Consider the following 25,054-nt stretch of genomic DNA (forward strand, 5'->3'; position numbering starts at 1 on the left):
AAGTATTTTCCCTCCTAGGAATATGGTTCCTGGGAATCAAATTCCTAGGAAAAGGATACCTAGGAAAGTACTTTTGGCATGTTTGGTTAACCATGGGAAAGTGACAAATTTCCAAAGTGCTTATGTTTGGTTGACCATCCACTTTCCTAGGAAAGTTATGTATAATTCCTATTATGCCCTTAATAAAAATTAGGTCTTTAATGCCTCTTTAATGCTTTTTTAATGCTGAAGGGTCTTTTTGGAAAAAAAATAAAAAAGGAGTGATTCCCACCTCATGGGAAAGTAACTTTCCCATGTTTCTCATGGGAAAGACTTTCCCATAAAATGTGGGAATCATATTCCCATGGGAATACAACTTTCCCATCTCTCTCCTTTGAAAACTCCAACCAAACAAGAGGCATTTTATTACCTTTCCGTTGACCACACTTTCCCCCCTCCTTTTCCTGCGAACCAAACGAGCCCTTAGTGTGCTTTAGGATCCATGAGAAGGGGCACAATAATAGATGATTGTCTCAGAGGGATTTTATCCAACAGGATCAAGGATTTAATGGAGCAGCTGAATATTTTGTAAAAGACTGGAGAGGTGTTTCATTGTTGAGATGTCTAGAATGCAATTAGACATGGAAAAAGTATAGTAAATTATAAGAAAATAAATCCACACATTTGAAATAGGAACACAGATTCCAATTGTATAGGATAACATATCCACATATATTTCGATGTAAGAATACATATTGAGTCCCAATGAGAGATCGGTATTCTACCGATCTACAAGCTTTGTTACTTCTTCTGAAGGTTGTTCTGGTTCACAGTTCGATGTCGGGAAAATGGTTGTAGACTTGTAGTGCAGGTGCTCTCCTAGATTGGTTCCATGCGAAGTTGTGTCCTCCCTGGTATGGATCGGTATTCTACCGATCTACAAGCTTTGTTACTTCTTCTGAAGGTTGTTTAGGTTCACAGTTCGGTGTCGGGAAAATGGTTGTAGTGCAGGTGCTCTCCTAGATTGGTTCCATGCGAAGTTGCATCCTCCCTGGTATGGTTGAAGGTTCTGATCTCTTTGGAACCCTTTGCATAGGAAAGAAATGTACGTCCAGAGACAAGGCTACCACCTTTGCCCTCCAACCTAATGCCATCAGCAACATATTATTGCCATTGCTGATTCTTAAAACCATTATAATAAGAAGCTAAGTAATGAATGAGCCTATGAGATGGGAGAGAGGAGGAGTACCAAGAATTCCAGGTCCATGTTGCTCCCCCATAGGTTTCTCCATTTGCCATCTGGGGAGTGTCTTGGCATTGGACTGAGAAGAGAACGATAAGCGTCTCCAGACCTGCTATCAGAAGAACATATTTTTAAAGATCGTCATCCTATACCATCTATGTGTTTTTTATTTTCTCCAGCCAAAGTAGAGAGAATATATACTGCAATAAATTAAGAAGAAGAGATGATGTAATGTAAGAGGAGGAAAGCATTACCTCTGCCTTGTAATGAGCACTTGGGATCGAACTCTGAGCCTCATGGCCATGCAAGTTGCAGCAAGCAAATTTATCACTACACCACATGATGATGGGCAAACCATTGAATTAGTGATGGGAATGTAGAATATTTTTATGCCATGCTTAAGCCTCTCCCCTAAAACCACCACTAGGTTTACCTGGACGATGTGGAAGCCGGTGATAGGTGGGGCTGGATGGACTCCATCGGCCAGCTCTTTGTGCCACACCATTTTTGAATGTCCCATCAAGCCAGTGAAATGAGCAGCCAGCTCTTCTCCAAATCAAACTTTAGCTTTACCTTATTTCTCATAGGCTATGACAAAACTAATGGAGCAGGGTTTGGCTTGGATTAGCACAGAAAAAAAGAAAAGATACAGGTAGATGTAGACCAAATAAAAGCTTTTGAGAACTAATATTGAAAACATGCTTGAACGAACCTAAACCAGCAGAAAAATCAAACTCTAGATTGAAGGCAGCTTCTTTGGCAACGAACTGACACAATATAGCAGTTGATATCGATAAGAGAGAGAGGAGAGGACATAAACCAGAGCTCCACAGGAGGGAGATGAGAAAATTGGTTGGGAAGAATGATGATCTTGTGTACCTTATTCCTTGGATATATATATTATCTCATATGATACAAATTCTTGTAATTTCTAGGGTAACTAAGAAACAAATCCATGAAAGGAAGTCAGCAATAAAGGATCTGATAAATGCAAAGAGCATAAATATGGAATGTATCCTAATGATTGTCCGCTTTTATAGAGAGCACAATAATATGGACATGGATTCTAATGATTATCCATTGTTGTAGAGTGCACAAATATAGAATCAAATCCTAGTAATTGTCCATATTTGTAGAGAGCATAATATAGAAATAGATCCTAATGATTATCCATGATTGTACAATGCATAAATATGGGCATGGATCCTAATGGTTTTGGAGTGATAAGAGCGAATGTGCTTGACTAGGATGATAATAAGGTAGTGAAAAAGGAATCCCATAATTGTAAAAATCATACAACTATGGAAATGAATCTCAATGACTGAAGAGATAAGAAAGTATATGCTCAACATGTCGCCTAATATTCCCTCTCAAGCCAGCTTGTGCAAAGTAGGAACACCTAGCTTGCATATTATCATGTGAAATTGAACACCTTAGTTAAGATATCTGTGAGTTGATGCTAAAATGGAGCGAAGGAAGTCGTGATGATACCAGTTGGTGATTTCTCTCGAGTAACATGGCAATCTAATGCAACTCGATATATTTGGTCCTCTCAGGATATACTTTGTTGGCTACGATGCGTAAGGTTGCCTGGTTGTCAAAATGGAGTTGTTTCAGCTGTGGGTGACCAATCTAAGTTCTAATAGCAAGCATCATAACCATACAATTTCTTATGTGGCGTTAGCCATGGAAAGCTACTTTGCTTTGTCAAAAGAGCAAGACGCAATGTTTGGTTTTTCTTAGTACACTATGAGATGTGACTGTTGCCAAGAAAACTAATATAACCAGTTGTTGAATGCCTAGTCATGAAACACCTAGTCCAATCTGAATCTATATAGGCAAAAAGTTGTTAATTGAAATTTGAAGGTAGTAAGATTGCTTCAAACAGTAGAGCCTTGAAGTATTATAGAACCTAATTAGCGACAACAAGATGTGAAACACGAGACTGGTGCATTGCAAATAATAGTAAGATAGATCAGCCATCCAACATGTCAACGATATAGACCAGGATCACAAAATAACTATCTGGTGTCGATGGCTAAGAGGTAGTGCTGCTCAATTAGAAATGTTGTTGGTTTGGAACCAAGAAACCAAGTATCAAAAAGAAAGAGTGTACTTTATATGAGTAAGACAAATTTCCATGAGACATCAGGACAATCATTTACACAATTTAATGATTCCTAAGAGCAGATTCTTTCCTTTCACTTTAACTATCTTTCAATTATCTGGTCCGATTATTAATTTGGTATATATTAATGATAATTTAAAATTATAAACTATGATTATAAAAAATCTAATTATTTCTTAATATAAAATTAATTTATTTCTTAAAGTAAAGCAGTTATAGCAATAATTATAGTGTATAGCGAGCGGATCGGTCCTAAGAAAAGATAAGATAAGTATAAGTGATATTTCGAGTAAGTGTTTACAGAATCTTCTTCTGTCCGAAGAAGTGATTCATCGAAATAATTAGTCACCCGTTCCATTGATATGGACACATAGTAAGCAGAATGCAATTATAAGATTGAGCAATATCAATGCCTAGGAAAAACTTGAATGAGCCAGGATTCTTGATGTGAAATTAAGAATGTAGAAAAGCCTAAGGGAAGAAATGGTAGAGGCATTATTCCCTAGAACAATTAATGATGTCATGCATGTAAAAAAGACTATTGTGAGCATGCCACCCTTATTTGAGGTAAAGAGGGGAGTAATCAGCATATGATAGGAAAAATCTAGCTTGGTGAATAGCTTGAGCAAGCCTCTCAAACCAATTATGAGAAGCCTGCTTAAGACTACAAGGTAACTTTTGTAGCTTATGGGAATGTGTCTCCCCTTTACCTTCAAGCCCAAGAGGGAATTTCATAGAGACTTTTCCATGGATATGTCCATGGATGAAGGCATTGTTTGCATTGAGTTAGTGGTAAGTTGCCATATCTTTCTAGAAGCATAGAAAGAAGGTAGTGGATCATAAATAATTTGGCATTAAGTGCAAATTTCTCATGACAAACAAGGCCTTTGAATTGTATGAACGCTTTGGCCACGAGACGAGCCTTGTATCTGTAAATGATGTCATCATCTTGTTTTTTGAATTTATATACCTGTTTGCATCACTTGGGCCGGGTGGAAATGGCACAATGTTTTAGGTGTCATCTAGTTTAAGAGCATGTAGCTCAGCAGCCACATCATCTCTCCAATGTTTGTTCTTGATGCCATCAATATAAATACTAGGTTTGACATCATAGTAATATTAGTGAAAAGAACTACAATGGGATAAAGAATATTTGGAATCAGAAATATATTGAGATTCGGGATACGGCTTATCAACTAGAGGAGCACTTGAACATTGCAATGACAAATCAGTTGATTCAGGAGAAGGGCTATGAACAATGAAGGTACAAACATACTTTCAGATAAGATGGTTTCTTGGTGGGATACGTGGAGTGACATGTAGGAGGAGAGGGTTGGTGGCTGCAATTGGTTGAACAAATTGTACCGTTAGTTCCAATGATCGTTCATCAATATCTAGTATAAGGAAGTATCTTTTAGAGGAGATGGAGATGTAGTAAAAGGCTATTCTTGAACAATGTTACTTGAAGTGTAATGTGTATGTCAAAGATGCCATTATTGGCAATGGAATAAAGGCACGAGGTTATGATTTTCATAGTCCTTGTTAGGTATTATGGCAAAACGAAAATCATTTTTATGAAAATTACATCAGGGCTTGTAAAAATTTCAGGTGTTTCCAAATCATAGACTCCATATCCTTAGTGTCCTTAAGGGCAACCAATGGAGACATATCGATGATGGGGAGTCAAAATTGGTGAGAGAAGTATTGGTGTTCTTAGTACAACATAAGCATCTAAAAATATGCAAATGATCTTAAGAAGATGTAGAGTTCATGAGTAATTCATGAGGAGTTTTGCCACATAAGTCAAGTGTAAGTAACTTATTTATAAGATACGCTAAAATGATAGTATAGTCATACCAAAAATTAGTAAATAAATGAGCTTGGAATCATAAGGCCCAAGCAACCTTGAGAAGGTGTCTACATTTATGTTCCGGTCTCTCATTCTATTAAGGTGTATGGATGCATGTACTTTGGTGCAAGGTGCGATACTCTGGAAACAATACTTGGGTATTACTTGACAAGAGCTCTGCTCCACTATCAGATCAAATAATTTTCAGTTGACATTATAACTGAGTCTAAAACATTTTCAAAAAATATTTGAGATAAGAAAAGATATCTGATTTATGTTTCATCAAAAATATTAGCCTAGTGAGAATAGTTATCAACTATACAAAGAAATTTGGGTGGGACTACCACACTTTCTCCAAATATGACAACATAACAAACCAAAAGGAGTATCATATTTATTTGAACTAAAGTGAAAAAGAAGCTTTGGAATGTTTTGCTAGTTAACACATAGGACACAAAATAAGTCATAACGAACTGAAATATCAGAAAAGGAAGACAAAATACTTGAAGTTCGAAAAAACTGAGGAATGTGCAAGTCTTTGGTGCCGCAATTCTATGAGATTGATCTTTGTTGCAAGTAAATAAAGAGTACGACTAGATTGTTGGCAGAGCCCATTTCTGACCTCATCAGTTATACTTAACTGCTCCCAGGTCAAGTCCTGAAAAATATAAAATATTGGGTGGGAAAGAAAAAAAGCAATGCAATCAAGAGCACTTGCATGCTGGATAACTAAAAGAAGATTGTAATTAAAACATAGGACATGGAGCACATCACTCAAGCTGAGATTGTTTGTCAGGTTACACGTGCGAATATGCGTGATATGAGTGGTAGAGCCATTGGACACGTTAATAGGTTGGAGTTGTGAAACGCTAACCAAGGACTAAAAGGAAAGATAAGGAGGACGCAAAACGCTTAGATGGCCCGAATCAATGATCCTGGAATGAGTGTATTAGAAAGCATTCGGTAGGGTTCGCAAAAGAAGTGGAATAAATATTCAAAGCTTGACATGATCAACTGATGATATTGGGTGGTAGTTAATTTAGAAAAGGCATTGATGGTTGCACTTCCATCTGAGGAGGCGCCATGAAAGCACCCAATTTGATGATCTTATTTGATTTTACAATACACTTCGCTACAATTTATTGCAACTGTTATAACTATATGACGCAATCAAAACTACATGATGACATCGCGTAACAATATCCGGACAGCTTCTTCTTCCTTCTTACTGCATGAGCAATCCCAATTAAACTACATGATGACATCTCGTAACTCAGGGTTGCTCAATCCCAGTTAAACTTGAGAGATGCTGAATTCACCATATTGCATTCATGGAACGGTTTCTGTCACGTACATAGACGACTTCAAACAATTTTCCCTTAAGCAGTAGGCCTCCAAATGTTCGCTTTGATGTATTGTTAATCACAATGAACAATGGGGAGTACCTATTCAAATGTCTCATCCTTTCCCAACAACAAATACATACATACATATATATATATATATACATACATATATATATATATATATATATATATATATATATATCATTATCATGTGTCATCTTTCTACCAAAGTCTTTCTTAAAAAAAAAAAAAATACAGAACAATTCACTATCACAGATCTCTTCTAATGTCCAGTTGGCATTGGCAAATTATATTGCAGTTATAATCCCAATGACCCAACAATCACCATCACAAGAACATGAGCAATCATGGAAAACAAGCGGCAGAAGACGGCAAAACAAAACTGAACATGGCCTTGAGCAAATGATTGATCGGCATGCACAAAAGTGACTCTCCACCTTTTGATAGGGCACTGAAAACATATAAAGCATGCTTGCAAGCATTCTAAAATACTGATTTTCAACTTCCCCGTGCAAAAAATAAGTCGCACTGAAGAATATTAGCGAAGTCATATTTGCTTTTTCAAGCAAAGAGTTAAAAACATAATTCTCAGGATCTACATAACTGGATTGTACCAAAGAATAAAGAGAGAAGCAAGCTATGAACTGGATTTTTCCTAGATGACCTACCAGCCACATGACTTGTCACCTGAAAGACAAACATGATATAAAGAGATGTTAATGAAGAGACACACATGGGAAAATACCAAGTTAGCCATGGGAATCTCGGAAAGTATAAAATGCAACAAGAAGCTAGGTCACTGAGGTGGCAAATATGGTATGCAAAGACTGTTTAATTAGATGGCCATAATCATTTATAGATGAAACTGAAATTTGATTATATGATACCAGAGCCAGTCCTGCAATAGTTCTAACAACTTAATACATCCAGTGTTCAGTCATTAAGGATTTAAACATCTCTGATTGTCATCCATAAACATTTACATGCATTAAGGCAATACAGGATACAAGAGACCTAAACAAGAACTAAAGACCAAGCCATCTAATAAGCACATACAGCCCTACCTTTGTAGTTAGTCACTACAAAATAGGCCATCAAGCAAGACAATTAGTGATTATCATTGACCAGATACTAATCAAAGCCTTGCCGCCACCATTCCTACCGATAATAAGCCTGCTGATACCCCGGCGTTAATCCATTGCTGTAACCTGCCAAACCATTGTTGTAACCACAATAGGCAGGATAACTCATCGGAGCTGATGGGTAAGAGGCACCAAGAGCAGCAGCGGCTACTTCCTCAGTTGGATATGCGTATGGGTCCCTAATAGCTGGCGGGCTTCGGCTGCCATAGACCCCATGTCCTGCTGGCCTATCATAAGGATAGGGAGGGGCAGCAGCCGGATATGCAGCATGGGCTGATGGTGATCGCACAAATGTCGTCGTAGCAGGAAAAGAAGACACATAAGCATTGTTTGTTAGACGACCAGCCTTGGCTGGAGGCATTGGTCCCCCATTGTTGGCTCGTGTGCGCTTGTTGGCAGGACCACCTCCAGATGGCCTTTTCTTCTCCACCTTAGCCTTCTCTAAATTTTCGAGTCGTTTCTGGAGACCTTCCAAGGGGAACTCAGCTTCAAGTTTGTGGTCCTCGATGCATTTCATAACCGACCGAAGAGCTGACTGTTCCTTGCGGCTGCCATTGTTCTGCAATAGAGACAAATGAGGTTCTCTAACTTCGTACAACTATGGAGAACAATATATGAGTCATGCAATCTGAATAAAGCACCATTTAACTAGATTCGGCAATCCAATGTCCTGATTAGACTACTGCTAGCCAAATGATGGGAACATTTGATAAGTCAGATATGCAATAAAATCTCTCAACCTGAAAAAAAATGAATTATGCAGCTGAAAAGAATAATTCAACACAATAGGAAAACATTTAAAAGCACACCTAACTAGGAGACTGAAGATCTAATTGGGAATTCTTTAATTCTAAATATACACAACAAAGCAAATCTAGAAATGAGTAGACATAATACCACAGCTTGGCCAGAGTTGTTGCGGTCCTCTGAACATGAAGATGTAGCCTTCTTGGAATCTTTCAGAAAGGATTTCAGTAATGGTACAGGAGGGAACTTGTCCTGAAGACCAGCCTCATAGGAAAAATTTATTGCATCAAGCTGCTGACCCTTACTAATTAGTTCCACAATTATATCTGCAGATTAAAGCACAATGAATTTTGAACTTAATTATCTGAACAAACATAACAATGTTCTCCCAAAATGAAAAGGCAGAAGAACTGATCTTTGCAAAACATCTTGTTTTACTGCCACCCACTCAATTGAATATTCAAGACCAAAAAGAACTCTAATAGTAAAGACCAATGATACAGAAAATGCAGCTCATACCAAATGATTACACATTTTATCAAATATATATGGTAGTAACAGGAATAAAGCAATTAGAACCGTATGTTTTCATACAAAACTGAAAATCTAGTAATATGTTTAAAAGCTCAAAAATGCTTCCATCCATCAGCATTAGCAGTCTCAGAATCAGGAAACTAAGCCAGCAACACTGGCAATACAGGCCCTTAGTCCAACAATCATAATATATGATGCAAGATCAGATCCGCATGGTAACCTTGAGTGAGACAAGGCTTGTTATAATTACGGGATTATCAAATAGATTACAATGTATCCAAGCCACCATATCCGAACAGCCCAGCACAACCCCCAAGCATTAATTTTATCTAAACAGCAGTGGGCAAAACCTCATAAAAACATGTATTAATGGGAAACTCTTACTGGAAGAATAGATAGCAATTTACTGGGAAACTCTGGGCAAATTGAATTTCTGAGATAATTTTGAAGCATTTGATGATTAATAGAGACTGGAAGCTAACGAATCTGCACACACAGAGCAGCATAATACATCCATAGGCATTACCACCACACACTCAAGCATAAGAGCCAAAATTATTTTCAAAATGTTATAAATGCAAAACATACTGCTCAAGCATCCTGCTGCTGTCATATATGCCTGAGATTATCATATAAAAGTTCCCAAATATATTGTCTACGATAACGTAAAGGCATCCATGATATAACATTCGCAACCAAAAGACAATCTTGAGATGGTCAATAAACACGCGGAGGAACTTGTATGCTGTTGAAACATCCACGGGCCCCACCAGTTCTTACCAAAACAGAATATGACACAAAAGAAGCTAAATGGAATCTACAAGATCAAAAGGCCCTAGAGTATGGCATGAGTACCGTGACCAAAGACTGCCAAGCCAACTTGTACCACTCACCACATGCTTGTTCACACTAATTTTTTAGTTACTTTATATGCATAAAGTGTAATAATCTGAAGATTGTTGAGAAACCTTGCTCCTCCTTGCTTTCGAAGGCAAGAAGATGCAATACCAGACATGTAACATCCTCTTCAACATTTCTCCTGTTCAGACTTTCTTATTGCATCACATATGCGATCAGAGGTGTTCATAAAAGAAGATGGGCATGAAGACGATAAGATCAAGATTGTTGAGAGAGACTTTATTCCCCATCAAATTCTAAGCCAAATTATCCCAATGATGACTGACTTAACACCCCCCTCCCCCCCCCCCCCCCCCCCAATAAGGAGTTTTTCAATTCATAAACTCCTTATTGTTAAGTCAGCCAGATGAGTCCTGCGAAGATATTAACGAGAACCTCTAGTTTAAACATCACTAAGCTTAAGTCTCAATTCACAGCATCCCTCCCTGGAGCAAGAGGCATAGATTTTATAAGAACCATAACTTTTTTTAACAACATTAGTAGGGTCAAAAAAGTGTTTCATTTTTTTCCTTCACAAAGCGCAATCTATAATCCTCACGCAATCTACAAACGAGACAAGAAGAACGATTCCATTATATGATTCAACGGCTAATCCTCGTAACCCTGGGAAGCAGCACCAATAGACAGAGAAATTTCTTTTTTGTTTTGAAGGGATAAATCTTTGAATCAGGAATAAGTCGCCGGGGGGAAAAATACGGAAAGAAAGGAAAGCATACCAGCCATACTATCCTCAAGACCCAAGGAGAGTGCGAGCTTGGGCATCTGCCTCCGCCATGCGAAACTGGCCACGAGCCTCCGGTAGAACTCCCTGTCCTCCTTCTCCACGATCCCGAAGGTCACCACGTGCTGGAGGAACGTATGCGCGTCCGGCGGCTTGGCGCTCTCGATCCCCCCGCGCTGCTCCAAACCCTCCTTCCACGCGTTGGCCATCTCCCTCGCCCGTTCCCTCACGCTGCGCGTCACCAGCGGGCGGGCCGTCCCCAGCTCGGGATCCGCCAGGACGGGGACCAGGGATTCCAGGATCAGCACGCAGGCCCAGCCGAGATCGTTGGGGGACTTCGCCGCCGCCGCCGGTGGCCGGCGATCGACGGGGAAGACCTTGGAGATGGCGTTCATGACGAATTTGGCGGGATCGATGCAGTCGGCGAGGGCCAGGGGGAGCTCAGAGCGGAGAAGCTCGACCTCCTTCCGCTTGGAGACGACGAGGTCCCAGACGGCGTCGGAGTCCATCCTGGTGCAGAAAGATCTGAGCTTGCCGGGGAGATCGTTGGTGTCGTTGTTGTTGTCGACGGGGGAAGCGGGGGAGGAGAGCGCGAGGAGAGCTGCGTCGCAGCGCTCCTGGACCTTGGCGAGGGCGAGGTCGACGGCGCCGTCGATGGAGAGCTCGCGGCGGTGGAGGGAGGCGAGGGAGCTCTGGGTGGAGAGGTCGAGGGACTGGCGCTTGGTTCGGAGAGACTCGGACCTGAGCTGGAGGTCGCGCTCCATGGAGGAGAAGTGGTCGGAGAGCTCCTTCCACAGAAGAGTGCAGCTCGTGATCAGCTCCCGCTGCCTCTCCAGCTCCTCGAAGCTCTCCTGCACCAGAGAGCTCGAGATGGCGGCCGCCGCCGAACCCATCTCTCGATCTCTCTCGATCTCGATATCTTCTCTCTGCGAGGCAGGAAGGGGAGGGGATGGAGAGACCCTAACCCTAACCCTAGCCCTCGAGGAGAAAGGGGAAAGGAAGGAAAAGCATACGCCGGTGGCAAAAGAGAAGAAAAAGAAGCGGGTGTGCGAGGCGATGGCCACGGGACGTACGGTCATAACCTTGACGAATGGGGTGTTGACGCGTGGCGATTGCCCCAATGTAAAGCTTAAGGGGGAGTAGGCTAAGGGTGATCGGTTATTAATTACAGTTAAGGACGAGAAGGGACGCAATGGACCCCGATGTGGTCACCACCGGTGGCGTGGGCCAATAGCATTGAAAGCATACTAGCTGACGTCTCCATCTTACCCAGAGATGCCGCACTTCCCACTTTGCCGTAAAGTTGAAACCTTTCCCGCGCCTATTTATCTATATTATGAATGCATTGCCTATTTATCTATCCATATTTCCTTTGATCACTTACTGTTTTGCAAGAAGCGAAGACAGCCATTTTTAAAATTGATCTCGAAACCAGAATAGTTTCTTAATAATGAAAAACTTATACCTTAACTTCAATTAAATGATCATCATGCCCTTTGACACGTGAGTAAGTTCACCACCAATGAGTAAGGACCGTAACCAAATGCAATCATTTGTATATTTAGCATAAAATGAGGTTTATCTAATTTGATTGCAATCAGATACCTATTTCCTTCTAAGCAAAATACCACAACCCTTTGCTATGGTATATCACGTGGCCAAAATCAAACCAACCAATCAACCAATCATAGGTTGATATATGGCATAGCAGGACCAACTTCAGTTAGACTCGTATTCCTGAGCTGATCCAGATAAAAAAAACTTAGAGATAGTTCTCCACTCGATTTTGGTCTATTTGAATTAAACATCAGAGGAATCTCAGCCAAATCAACTCCGACGACTTTTGAGCTCTTCCTCTCTTCCTGTGTGCAGGACGATAGGCACAGACAGATCTTCCTCTTTGAGCATGAATCCGTCAATGTCCTTTCATCAAACATATTGGATTTTAGTGGTAACATATTAGTGTTGTTTGTAGGAAAATGATGAAAAGATGAAGTCAAGAAGAGAAAACAATACAAAAGGCAATAGATAAGCTCAATCGGATGACAAGCCTGAATCGTATGGCTCATAGTGCGGCCTAAATCCTCAACCTAATCAATAAACACCAATAGTCGCACCTACTAGGTATCTGCTCGTGCAGCAGGTGCAGGTCTTGACAATCTATGTATGGGACCTACTACTTAAAAGAGACCAATCCTCAACCTAACATGTAGAAGCCACCTGACTAGCCAACATAGAGACTGAAAGAGCACTGATGAGATTCATCAAGGCAACCGAGCTCCAACCTATTTAGAAGTGAGCTCGAGCCTTGGGCATGAGAGGGCTTTGGTGAGGGAGACTAACCTGGATAAGAAGATTGAAAAGATGGATAGAAAGATCAGAGCCATGATGGAAATATGAAGGTGAAAGGAATACAGAACTTGGATGAGCTAGAGCTCACCACCAAGCTGCCCTTCATCAAAGAAAGCATGAAGGAACCTCTACCTCCAAAATTCAAGATGTCGCAACTAGAATAATATGATGGCACCTCGGATCTGTGGACCATCTAAAAAGCTTTAAGGCTCTTATGTTGTTGCACGGCACTTTAGATGAGATCATGTATCCATCTTTCCTTGCTACTCTAACAAGGGCAACTCAGTCATGGTGCTCGAGCCTCCAACCTAGCTCAGCTACAGTAGTTCGTCAACCATTTCATTAGCAACATAGGACACAAGAAAACCTCGACAAGTCTATTGGTTGTTAAGTAGAGACTGAAAGAGTCACCCCGCAATATATTGACCATTTCAACATAAAAAACTTAAAAATATGTGACCTAGGCCAGACTGTAGCTATGGGTACAATAGATAACAATCTGAAGAACTCGCACTTCAGGTTCTCTCTTACAAAGAGGCTATCCAAAGACCTGTCCAAGCTCTTAGCTCGAGTTGAAAAATATATTAATGTTGAAGAGACTATGGTAGCTCAGAAGGAAGTGAATAAAGATCGAACTGAGAAGAAGCACAAGGGATGAGATGAGCAGAGGTTCAACAAAAATTAGAGTTGAAAGCCAAGAAGCGACTTGATAAGCTATTAGGATACATCCCGTAGGGATCTGAGAGATACGCCCTCCTCAAAAGATCTTGATGGAAATCAAGGACTTCATGCACTAGCTTAGAAAAATGAGAAGCAGCCCTAGTGAAAGGAATCGAAACAAGTATTGCCAGTTTTATGATAACTACAACCACGATACCGAGGAATGTAGACAATAGAAAGACAAGATCGAATATCTCATCTAAAGGGGGGTACCTAAATTATTATGTAGATAGCCATAGATGCAAAGATGCTGGCTATAATAGGTATACTCTCGAATCGAGGGAGGACAACCGACTTATTGCCAAGGTGATCACCATGGTATTTCTCGCGAAGAGATGCTGTAATTTTTTATATAACATATTACTTAGATGAACTTATTCATTCCTTTCTGTTTTTCTTTAAAACACTTGCCACTTAATAACAAAAATTTAAAAGCTATAATCATCCTTAAGTATATGGTGATCAACTGAATGATAAAAATTTAAAAAAACTTAGTTCTTTATACAGAAGAGACTGTTTGTCTTAATCAGGATGACAATTTATGACCCGACTTGCAACTGACCCATTTTGAGCAAGTTTGGATTTACATAAATAGGTTAAGATCATAAATGAGTCGATCTATTTAGACCCACTTATTAAAACGGTTTGGGTTCTGGGGTTGATCTTTGACTCATTTAATCTACTTTGACTTGTTTGATAATTGGTAGACTTGATTAATCTGTTTATGATTTTTTTTATTTTTTTAAAAATTTATTTAGCTTATTTAATTCATCTTGTTTAATCCGTTCTAAATTTATTTAATTTAGTAAAATCTATTTAATATGTTAAATCAGTTTAATTTGATATGATTGGTTTAATAATGGCTTTTGCAGGCCGGGCTGGATTACCTATTTACCGAAAAAATCGGGTTTTTGAATTTGTATTTTTAATTTTTTTGATAGATGGATTGGAATGGTGTTAAAGATCGGAATCATGTTAATAAATTTTTGATCTCATGTATATTGATCCAATCAGTATCTGACCCAACGCAGTCTGCTTGCCGGCTCTAGGTCTCAATAATCAAAAATTACGTGTCATATATTTTTTGCTTAGAAAGACTGTATCAATGATAGGTTACTAATGGCTAGAATTGCGATTTAAAAACTCAAAATTCCAGTCGAATATGTAAAATTAAAAGGGAAAATCTTTGCCAAAGCATCAAGATAGTCGACATGGGATATCAGAGCCATCCATCATGTCCCTTCAACTGTTTTTGTTACTTTTCCTGAGAAATTTCTGGTTGGAGCCGCTGGTGAAACGGGGGCTCCAGGTCCATCCTCCGGCCACGCCGAAGCGCGGAACTTGGAGGGAAAGAAAGAAACCGAAGAGACGCGAGACACCAGGGGCCAAAACACTTTTATGCACGAAAAAAACCCCAGCCCCGGCCCGGAGGCAGGAGAGGCTCCAAGCCCAACTTCAATGTTCCAAACCGAGTGTTTAAAACCTCCCCAAAGAGCCCCCAAATCCCCGTTTCCTCGTCTCTCTCTCTCTCTCTCCCCTCCCGGGTCTTGATTTCCTCTCTCTGTTCTCCCCTTTCCTCGTTTTGGATCTATTGTATCCTCTCGAAATCTGCTGGAATTCGAGGTACGGCGATTTGTTTCTTCTTGATTTTTGTTTCGATTTCGGGCTTCTATTAGATTTTTTGATCTGTTCTATTGCTTCCGATATTTTTTTTCCCTTTGGTTTTGAATTGATTGATCGATTGGGGGCAGGATGGATGGAGGCGGCCGTACGGGCTTCTTGATTTCTCGTTTCGATCGGTTTTCTCGCTTGGATTTGGTTTTCGAGTGATTGTTTTCATCTGCGTATTGAGATTAGGTTGAGTTGAATTGGGATGTCTTGCGAGGAGAAAGAGAGGGGCATTGGGAAGAAGGGGGGAGGGCCTTCGGACGCTGCATGCGGACCCAAGGTTATCAGGAAGGAGAAGAAGAAGAGGAGGCTGATACTAAGTGATTCGGAGTCGGATGAGTTTCTGATCTGTCCTCGCCGGAAGATTGATCACGGAGGTGATCAGAATGTAGACGGCTTCAGTGTTGGAAAGAAGAAAGATATGGTGCGGATGAATCAGAAAGACGAGATTTTCGTACATAGAAAGAAGGGTATGAGGTCCGATGCTGAGAAGCAAAGGGAAGAAGTGGTCGCTGGTAAGAAAAGAATTACCGATTTAGCTTTAAAGAGAAAGAGGAGAGAAGCACCTGATGCTGAAATCCCGCTGCAAAAAATCAAAATGGATTCTTTGAAATGTGGAAGAGATAAAATTGAGGTAATGGGTGACAAAAAGTTGAAAATTGATTCTTCGAAACGTGGTAATGAAAGAGGAGAGATCTGCATTTGTCGGTCTCCAGGCTCTAAACCAACTGTTCCTGCTGGTATGGAGTGCGATAACATGAAACAAAAACAGATGCTCTCTAATCTTATTGAGAGGGGCAAGATTAGCAAGTCAGAAGCCGAAAATATCAGGTGGAAGGAACGTCTGGGTTGTCAAACTCATCGGACGTCAAAACATAAAAGTGGTACTGCAGCCGCTGACAAGAGACTGGTGGGTGGTATCTCGCTCCAGAAAGGTGTCAGGATTCAAGGCAAAGGAGGTGTTCTGAGGTTTTTACCAAGTAACAAGAAGGTGTCTGGGCTTGAGAAAGTCCATAACCAAAGGGGTGGTGAAGAAAGATCAAAGTCTCTAGGTTCTCCCAGCATTGCTAAACTGGATATGTCTATGCAATCTTCCCTTTCTGCAGACAGAAAAGTTCTGAAAAAATCAAGTTCCACAGATATGCCAAGCAAAAAGCAGTTGCACAAGGGAAAAGTTTCTTCATCAGAGAAAGATAAAGTTCGTGAGCCTAAATCAGAGCAACAAATTTTATCCCCACAAAGAGAATCAAGTTCTACAGATATATCCACGCAATCTTCCCCTTCTGGAGAAAAAAAAGTTCTTGACAAATCAACTTCCACCAATGCAATAGGTAAAATTCAGTTGAACAAGGAAAAAATTCCTTCATATGAGAAAAACAAACTCCATAAGCCAAAGTCCGAGCGAAAAATTGTATCTCTGCAAGGAGAATCAGAGAATTTGGATGGGTCAAATAGCAAGACAGACCATGTGGTTAAAGGGGAGAGTAGCTCTAGTTTAAAGACCCCTCTTCCAACCAAGCAGAGTATCAGTGAAGCAAGTGTGGGTCGTAATACTGCTAAGCAGAAGATTAGAGATCAGATAAGGAAGATGCTTTTGAATGCTGGTTGGAGGATCGACCTAAGGCCCAGAAGAAATAGAAAATATGAAGATGCCGTTTATGTATCTCCCCAAGGGACTGGATATTGGTCAATTACAAAGGCTTATGAGGTGTTTCAGGATCAATTAAATTGTGCATGTGATGATGAGTGCAAGGATTTAATTGAAAAGTCATCTAATTTGCATTCTGCGAGCAATCCCAACTTTGAAGGGACAAGTTTTCAGTCTCCTGCCATAACAGTGAAGGAACTGAGCATGCTGAGGAGGAAGGTGGTGAACAAGAGAGGACATAAGCCGAGGCTTGAAGAATCTGAAAACAGGCTTGGAGACAGCAGAAACAGAAAGACAAAGGAAACATCTAAGATGAGTGACCTCAATAGACCTTTACAAGATAAAATTGCAGGAATTAAAGGGAGAAAAAAGTCAAACTGCACTTCATGCATCGGTGTCTCCACAGCTCATAAACATCTTCAAACAGGAAGAAATAAACAGAGAGGGTGTGCTCTGTTGGCTCGTGGTGCTAACCAAGACGCAGAGGTTGAGATTGATGATTATGTTCCATATGCCTGGAAACGGACGGTTCTCTCATGGATGATAGATTTGGGAGTGGTGCCTGAAAATGGAAAAGTGAAGTACATGAACAAGAAGAAAACACGAGCAAAGCTGCAGGGATGGATCACTAGAGAGGGCATTCGTTGCAGTTGCTGTAGTAAAATTCTTACTGTATCGAAGTTTGAGCTTCATGCTGGTAGCAAACTGCATCAACCATACCAAAATGTATATGTGGAGGACTCCGGACTTTCACTGTTGCAGTGTCAACTAAATGCATGGGAAAAACAGGATGAATCTGAAAGGCAGGGATACTACAATGTAGATATTAATGATGATGATCCAAATGATGATACCTGTGGCATCTGTGGAGATGGTGGTGACTTGATCTGTTGTGATGGTTGCCCTTCAACTTTCCACCTGGACTGCTTGGGCATTGAGGTACAGGAAAATAAGCACTCTATACATTGGCATAACTGTTTATGATATCAAAAGAAATTGAGAGGAGTGGGAAAAAGAAGGTTACCTAAATTTGTGTACCTTTTATTTTCTTTTTCATATTTCCTACAGCATCACTCTCATCCTTGTCTTGTTTGGAGTAGTCTATTTGTTTTCATTGAGTTCCTAAACATTCTTTTTGTAGATGCTACCTGCTGGAGATTGGCACTGTACAAACTGTTCATGCAGGTTTTGTGGGTTAGTTTCTCCTGCTGTTCAAGAAAGTGATTTACCTCCCTTTCCATTACTCTTGTGTGTGCAATGTGGAAAAAAATGTGAGCATTCTTGATCATATTCTCAATTGCATGTTCTTTATAATTTTTCTATTTTTTAAACCTTGATAGCAAGATTTGCCATTCCAATCGGTACTGTACCATACTGGATGTACCATATCATGCCGGTACCAAACCAGCATGCTGTACCGTATCATACCAACACTCGATATACCGAGCTGTATCATACCAGACCGCGTGCTGACACTATAATAGAATGGTACGGTATAGGCCTGGTACCGAGATGGCGAACCTTGCTTGATAAAGTGCAAAATATGATTAAATTTTATCGGTATATTTTGTAGATCATCAACATTGTATTCCTGAGGCAGACGCTATCTCTGTTGGTTCCAATTATTCTGAAACTTCATTTTGTGGGGTGAGCTGCAGAAAGGTATGCCTGATAATTTTATGCTACTGATGTTTATTATCCCAGTCTATTAGGTTCATATTATGGCAATTATATTCTTCCATTAATTCTTTAAATCTCTTGTAGCAAATCTTGAACGTCTCTAGCAGAATTATGGAACTATTTTAGATATTCTATATACTTGTGTACTAACCTAGGGCTGCTAGCTCCTGCATAACTTGAAATTCTATAGCATCCATTTCCAAGTACTCATTCTTCGGTATGCAGCGTCAAGTAATTATTATGTTAGTTGTTTGTTTATATACAAGTCAGGATTGTTTTCTGGCCTAACTCAGTGATGGTTTGCTTTCCTCCAACATCTTGCACATAACTGAAACATAATACTTGCTGGATTTTATGAGTTATGAAAGATCAGAGGAGCTTCTTTACAAAATGGATGCTGCATTATTTCCTTCATAGAATGGAGCTAAGCTTTTGGTATTGCAAATAATTTGGAAAAATCTGACAATAATCACCAAGTGTCATCATAGATTTGTTGAAGTCAAGCTTTCTAAAAGCAGCAAATGTTTAGATGCCCAAGATAGCAGATTGTACCTGAGAAAAATGCTGCTTAGGCAGATGCCCATGTGGCTTGTTTTTAAATTTAAATGAATTTATATTAATGGACATTTGAAAACTAGAAATAAGTCAGTAAAAAATCAAAAAAATGATAAAAACTGTAGAGAAGGTGGATGAGGAGGAGAGAATTCGCATATGTGGTTTAGGCTTATGTGGGCCATTTGGGTGTGTACAGGCTGCCTAAACCTTATGCAAAGCAGCTAGGGAGGCTATTGTGCATATGAAGCTGTGTAGATCGGTTTTTGAGGCTATGGGTTAAATTATGGTAGGATGAGATTTCTGATACTCTCTTTATATCATTGATTGAAATGTGTTGTAAGTAGTCCTATCAAACACTCTTGACTCTGATTATTGTCCTCTACTTTTGTCTTGTTGAATCAGACCTTAATACTCGTGCTTTACGATGGTTAGAGCCTCTTATTATTATTACTCAGCTCTTGGTGCTGCTACGTAGCCGCTATCTAACCAGCCTTTGGGCTCCCGCTATAGGTTAGGGTGTGGTGTAAACAAGTTGTTATCTTAAATTTATTATTAAATGTGCTTTGGGTTTGTAGGAAACATATGCTTGAGTATGGGCATGAAAACCACTTAATTCTTAATAAATTTTTAGTACATGCTAATTGCCCTAACCCATGTGGACCACCTCAAACCATATTAGCTTTTCATATGCACAATATAGGACTTGTATGGAAATCTTGAATTAACATGTTTGTTAAAGGCGCTTATTGTGCAAATTATTTCTCCTTGTTTCCATATATGCAGACTTGTGGTTTTTGGTGTTGGTTCGTGCTAAAAATCTTATTTACCATTTATTTGTGGATGCACCTCAAAAGCTTGATAAATTGTTTGCATATAGAAGCTACGGTGTAATCACCATACAGTAACGAACTAACGATAATAATTTTAGAATCTTTCCATTCTGTGCAAGTAATTTCACCACTCACTTTATGAGCAGCCTGGTCTTCGTAAGTCATTAAATGTTACATAAAATTAAAGAAAATATTAGAGTTCCAAAATAAAACTTAAATGTTTCTTTACTGATTATTTTAAATAAGCCTTTTAGCCTTTTCGTTTAATGTGCATTGCATGTGCATACGTATTAGTTTTGTCATCGATGAACTTGAAGATCTCTTGTGACTCAAGTAAAAAGAGATATTGTAATTTGTCACAACCTGTGTAAAATACTCCTGTCTACTATTTGTAAGATGAGAACCTTGGTTGAAGCTATTGCATTAAAATGGTAACCTCTCTAGTAAACACACCATTCTCATCAGTAGTTATACACCCCTATTAGTTCTCTCGCCCTTCAGATATTGTTTTAGAGATAAACTTAAAAAAATGGAAGTTGTATTAATCAATTTAAACAATAAAGTAATCTGATTGCAACAAATCAAATAACAACTTTTCATTGGATGATGGGATCACTGGCATTCACCAAATACTCCTTTCACTTGAATCATTCAAACACAAGATTTGAAAAGTGACCATTACGGTACAAGACTTCCCCTATCTAAGATGTATCGAGGCATATTTGAGGATGTACAATACTCTATCATACAAAGATATTTCAAACCCTGGGTAAAGCATGAGTAGTTACGGGGTTGTACTGCAGTACATACTATACTGTGCTGTAACCATGTGCCTTTGTATAATGGTATTTCAGACCTTGGTCATACCCAGCAAACATGATTGGATCACAATCATCTGCTATTGTTTTTCCTCTTGAATTAGACTATTAATTACATGCATCATACTTGCAGAATAATTGACATAAATAAAAGAAAATTTGATCGCAATAAAGAGTAACACAAACATTTCATTGGTTGATGGGATCACAACCATGTTTACAAAGCTAACTATTTTATAGGTTACAATCCATGTTCGAGGATTTTATTGAGATACCTAAAATGCTTTGATGCTTGTTTTCTTATTATCATTCCAACATCTGGATCCATCTTTTCAGTTGATCCTCTGTCAGTTGATTATTCCAACTCCCAAATTTGAAAAAAAATGCACGGGCTTTCCTCTTTGTTATGTGATATCAACGTGCCATCTTTAACTGGAAAAATTTCATTGTCAAATGCCTTGTCCAAATTGGTTTGATATACCTAAGAACAACAATTGGATATAAAAGAAAAAACTAGTTTCATTCTGGCATTTGGTAACCTGCATTTTGTTGGCTATGTTTATTCTTGTAATTTTGCAACAGGGACCCATATTCTGCTTCTATTGAACTTTAGTGGAACCATTCTTCTCTACCGTGAAACTGCCTTATGCAATATAAGGGTCACTCTGATACACCTCTCTTTACTGCTACAGGTGTATAAACAATTGCACAAGATTCTGGGGGTCAAGAATGATTTGGAAGCAGGATTTTCATGGAGTATTATTCATCGTTTTGACGAGGATACTCCTGAATCTCAGTTCGTGCCGTCCCAATGGGCTGAATGCAACTCCAAGATTGCTGTTGCTCTTGCAGTCATGGATGAGTGCTTCATACCCATCATAGATCAGCGAAGCAGCATCAATCTTATTCATAATGTTGTTTATAATTGTGGGTAAGTATTGGTTGCACTCTTAGAAAAGCAAATATTTGACATAAACAATTCAGTATATATGTTATATCTTTTTGTTACTGAACTCGATTACTCCATATTCTTTAAACATTACTTTTAGTCTTTCAATACCTTTAAGATTATTGTCTCCCCAAGATGTCAAAGTAGCATATTGTAGCTTTACTTTTCTTGCTTCAAGCAATTTCTGTACAATATGCTTATCATATAGAGCTGATCATGGGCTAGGTCTCGGGCCTAAACTCTATCCATTTTTAATCGGGCTTCGGGCTGGGCCTATTCAAAATTTGACCTTTTGTGTGCCCAAGTCCGGCCCACGACCAGCTTTATTATCATATGTTCTATTTTTATATTTTGCAGGATTTGTAATTTGTACTATAGCTTGGTTCTGTGCCTTGTTTATCATATGGTTGCTGAAGACTTGCCATCTTCCATTTCCTGACTATTCCAGGATATTTGTATCTTTAACAAGGTTTTATATACTAGTACAGAAATTTGTACCATTTTTCAATCAGAATGAAACATTTTCGGTATCTTACAGTTTTGACATATATGCCAAAACCGACAACATCAAAAAGAATGAAAAACTGTTGGAATCGATTGGTACAGTTGGTATGATACCATTGTTATGTATTGGTACAAACTAATATGGCTGCTCTGTACGAGTATGGATGTTTTGGTGTCCCAACATCCATACTAGTGCTGATTTTGTGTTGAAATAGTAGGGTACAGATGGTACCATCCTATTTTGGCGATTTTTGAATCCATGTTCTTTACAATTTCTTTCTTGAGATGTTAAAATTTTTATTTTCCATCACTAAAGGCATCTAAGGTATTACTTATAGTTAGGGGTGGCAATCTTGTCCTGGACCCATTTACTAGATGATCCAACCTGGACTCGACTCATGGTATAGGTCAGCCAACACTGACCTGTAGGTCAGGTTAAGTTCTAGTCAGAACTCCTTAACTTGTTTGGTCATAGAGGAGAGTATATATATAATAGTATTTTTTATAATAAATATATATAACTTTATGTAGTGAGTGTTTTGAGCCTTTAGATGTTGACCTAATGGCTCGTAATTTTGAAAAAGAATAGATGGAACAGGTTTTGTAGTGTATTTGTTGTTAAAATGTTTAGTTTCTAATTACAAAACAGCTTATAATATAACTAAAAAAGTTTTGAGAAATTAACTTCTTGTAAATTAATCCATAGACTATGAAAAAAACGTAGCCTATTATCTAGGTTTTGCCAAATTGGTGCTGTGACCTATACTGGTTGGCTACCGGTATGGTATGGTACGAGTCCGTACCTTACCGTGCCAGAGCACCGCGAAACATGTAGAGGGAGTAGTAGGACGAGAGCGAGGGAGGGAGAGGCGGGAGAGAAGGAGAGGAAGGGGGGAGAGAGAGAGGAGGGGGAGGGGAGAGAGGGAGAGAGGGGCCTCCGCTCACCTGAAAGAGAGAATGCTTTGATGCCATCGGGGAGCAGGGTGGAGACGGGTGATTATGTTGTCGACGAGGATGAGGTCGGGGAACAATTGGGGAGCAATCATGTGCTGATTGATGTCAAGATGAAACCCCAGGCAAGGGAGAGGGAAGGGAGGAGGAAGGAGAAAAGGGAGACAAGGGGGAGGCCTCCGCTCACTTTAGAGAGAGAGAGGATGGTTTAATGTTGCGGGGAGTGGGGTGGAGGTGAGAGTGGAGACATTGTCGATGAGGATGAGGTCTGGGAGCAATCGTGCATGGATCGACGTCAAGATGAGACCCTAGATGAGGGACAATTGCTGACGGTGAGTCAGACGCAATGAAGGAGGGATTGTGTGTTGGTGAGAGTGGAGAGAGCTGGAGAGATCTCTTGAAGGCTCTCGAAGTGGCGCAGATGTCTCAATGAAGAAAAAGAATCAGATTCAAAGCATTGGATTCGGGCTGATTTGTAACCCGAACTGATGTACACGGTCGGACTGTTGTAGGTCGGCGTTAGTTCGATTTGGGTTGGTTCAACATTCCTACTTCCACCTGGACTTTCAAGTCAGCAAAGCCTAGCTCGAAGTTGAATCTGCCCGAATAGCACCTGCCCACTCCTTGCTATCAGCCCTAAGCATGCAAGGTATGCCATCTTGGTACCGGGCTCTGTACTTGTGCCATGCCATCACTGTATCGGTATGGTACGGTACGGGGCCGATTCGGCATATCGAGTGTCGGTACACCCTCCATACTATGTATTAGTATTGAACCGGTATGCTATGATACACCCTGTATTATCCAATTCAGTATGGTACGGCGTACCATGTGTGAGTGCTATCATCTTAAGGTTTTAGGTCATCAATACTGAGTCGGTGGCCATCATGTAAACATTGTTTAGTTTAACTTATAGAGTCTCTGATGCAACATTTCAAGTTTCACCAGAAATTTGAAACGAAACTAATATGGTTTGAATTTGACTATACCAGATCTTAAAGAGGTTATGATTTAGGAGCTTTGGCTGAAATTAAGTCATGAGAGTGATTTTTTTTTTTCTGATTGAGGATTTAATTGTATACATGAATTATTTATGCTATTTTTTGCTGTATCTTTGCCTTTTATATTTCTGAAGTGCTTCCTCTAGATTGCACTTATTTTACAAGTTTTGAGAAGATTTGGAAGCACTGCTCTTGAGGTTCCAAATAGTTTTTGTAATTTTTTTGACATAAATTTGGCTATATTAATAATCATTTAAATTGTGATTTCTTAGTTTTCCATCAAATGGAAAATGGTATACTACAGTCTGAAGATATTGACATTTATTTTTTTTAAAAGGTTATTTCTTTTGACTGCCACAACAAAATTAATAAAAATAGTTTATATGATTTTCAACTAAATCTGTTGAAACTCAAAAATGAAACTCATTTTGTCGAAAAAATGAGCTTTTGAATCTTGTCCAATAATAATAATATCATCATATAATCCATTAGGAGATTTAATTTTTTTTTCACCTCGTCATCATGTAGAAATTGCAAATAACTTTCTCGAGCAATGAAACTGTACATAAGACTTTTAAGACCAAAGTCAGAGCAAAACATAGCAAGCTATACTTTACTTTTAGGGCTATTCCCTCCTTTTGGTCTTGAGGAAGAAACTCTTCTCCTTAATCACATCATCACGTACAGCTACATGACTAACTAATTGTATAATCAGATGCAGTCTTCTGCAAAATTAGTTAGGAAGATATC

General features: G+C 39.4%; 2 protein-coding genes across 4 annotated transcripts in view; one reads left to right on the top strand and one right to left on the bottom strand.

Moving 5' to 3' along the window:
- Window positions 1-7,418: 7,418 nt before the first annotated feature.
- Window positions 7,419-11,639, bottom strand: LOC103712122 (FRIGIDA-like protein 4a). Its single transcript, XM_008798545.4, has 3 exons — window positions 10,624-11,639; window positions 8,606-8,781; window positions 7,419-8,267 (listed from the first exon to the last, which is right to left on the bottom strand). Exons 1-3 carry the CDS (start codon window positions 11,519-11,521, stop codon window positions 7,725-7,727), a joined length of 1,617 nt encoding a protein of 538 aa, XP_008796767.2. The 5' UTR covers window positions 11,522-11,639; the 3' UTR covers window positions 7,419-7,724.
- Window positions 11,640-15,009: 3,370 nt separating this feature from the next.
- Window positions 15,010-25,054, top strand: part of LOC103712121 — a 31,236-nt gene continuing 21,191 nt past the window's right edge. For 2 of the 3 annotated variants that reach the window (XM_008798539.4, XM_008798541.4), the window contains exons 1-5: window positions 15,011-15,323; window positions 15,452-17,955; window positions 18,158-18,287; window positions 18,590-18,678; window positions 21,592-21,830. In XM_008798539.4, the coding sequence (XP_008796761.2) occupies window positions 15,574-17,955; window positions 18,158-18,287; window positions 18,590-18,678; window positions 21,592-21,830 (2,840 nt within the window). In that variant the 5' untranslated portion in view covers window positions 15,011-15,323; window positions 15,452-15,573. Of the gene's footprint in view, window positions 15,324-15,451; window positions 17,956-18,157; window positions 18,288-18,589; window positions 18,679-21,591; window positions 21,831-25,054 lie in introns of all 3 variants that reach the window. The other variant, XM_008798540.4, reaches the window with a different exon arrangement.

This window comes from Phoenix dactylifera, chromosome 16 (assembly GCF_009389715.1).
Source record: "Phoenix dactylifera cultivar Barhee BC4 chromosome 16, palm_55x_up_171113_PBpolish2nd_filt_p, whole genome shotgun sequence".
Taxonomy (NCBI): domain Eukaryota; kingdom Viridiplantae; phylum Streptophyta; class Magnoliopsida; order Arecales; family Arecaceae; genus Phoenix; species Phoenix dactylifera.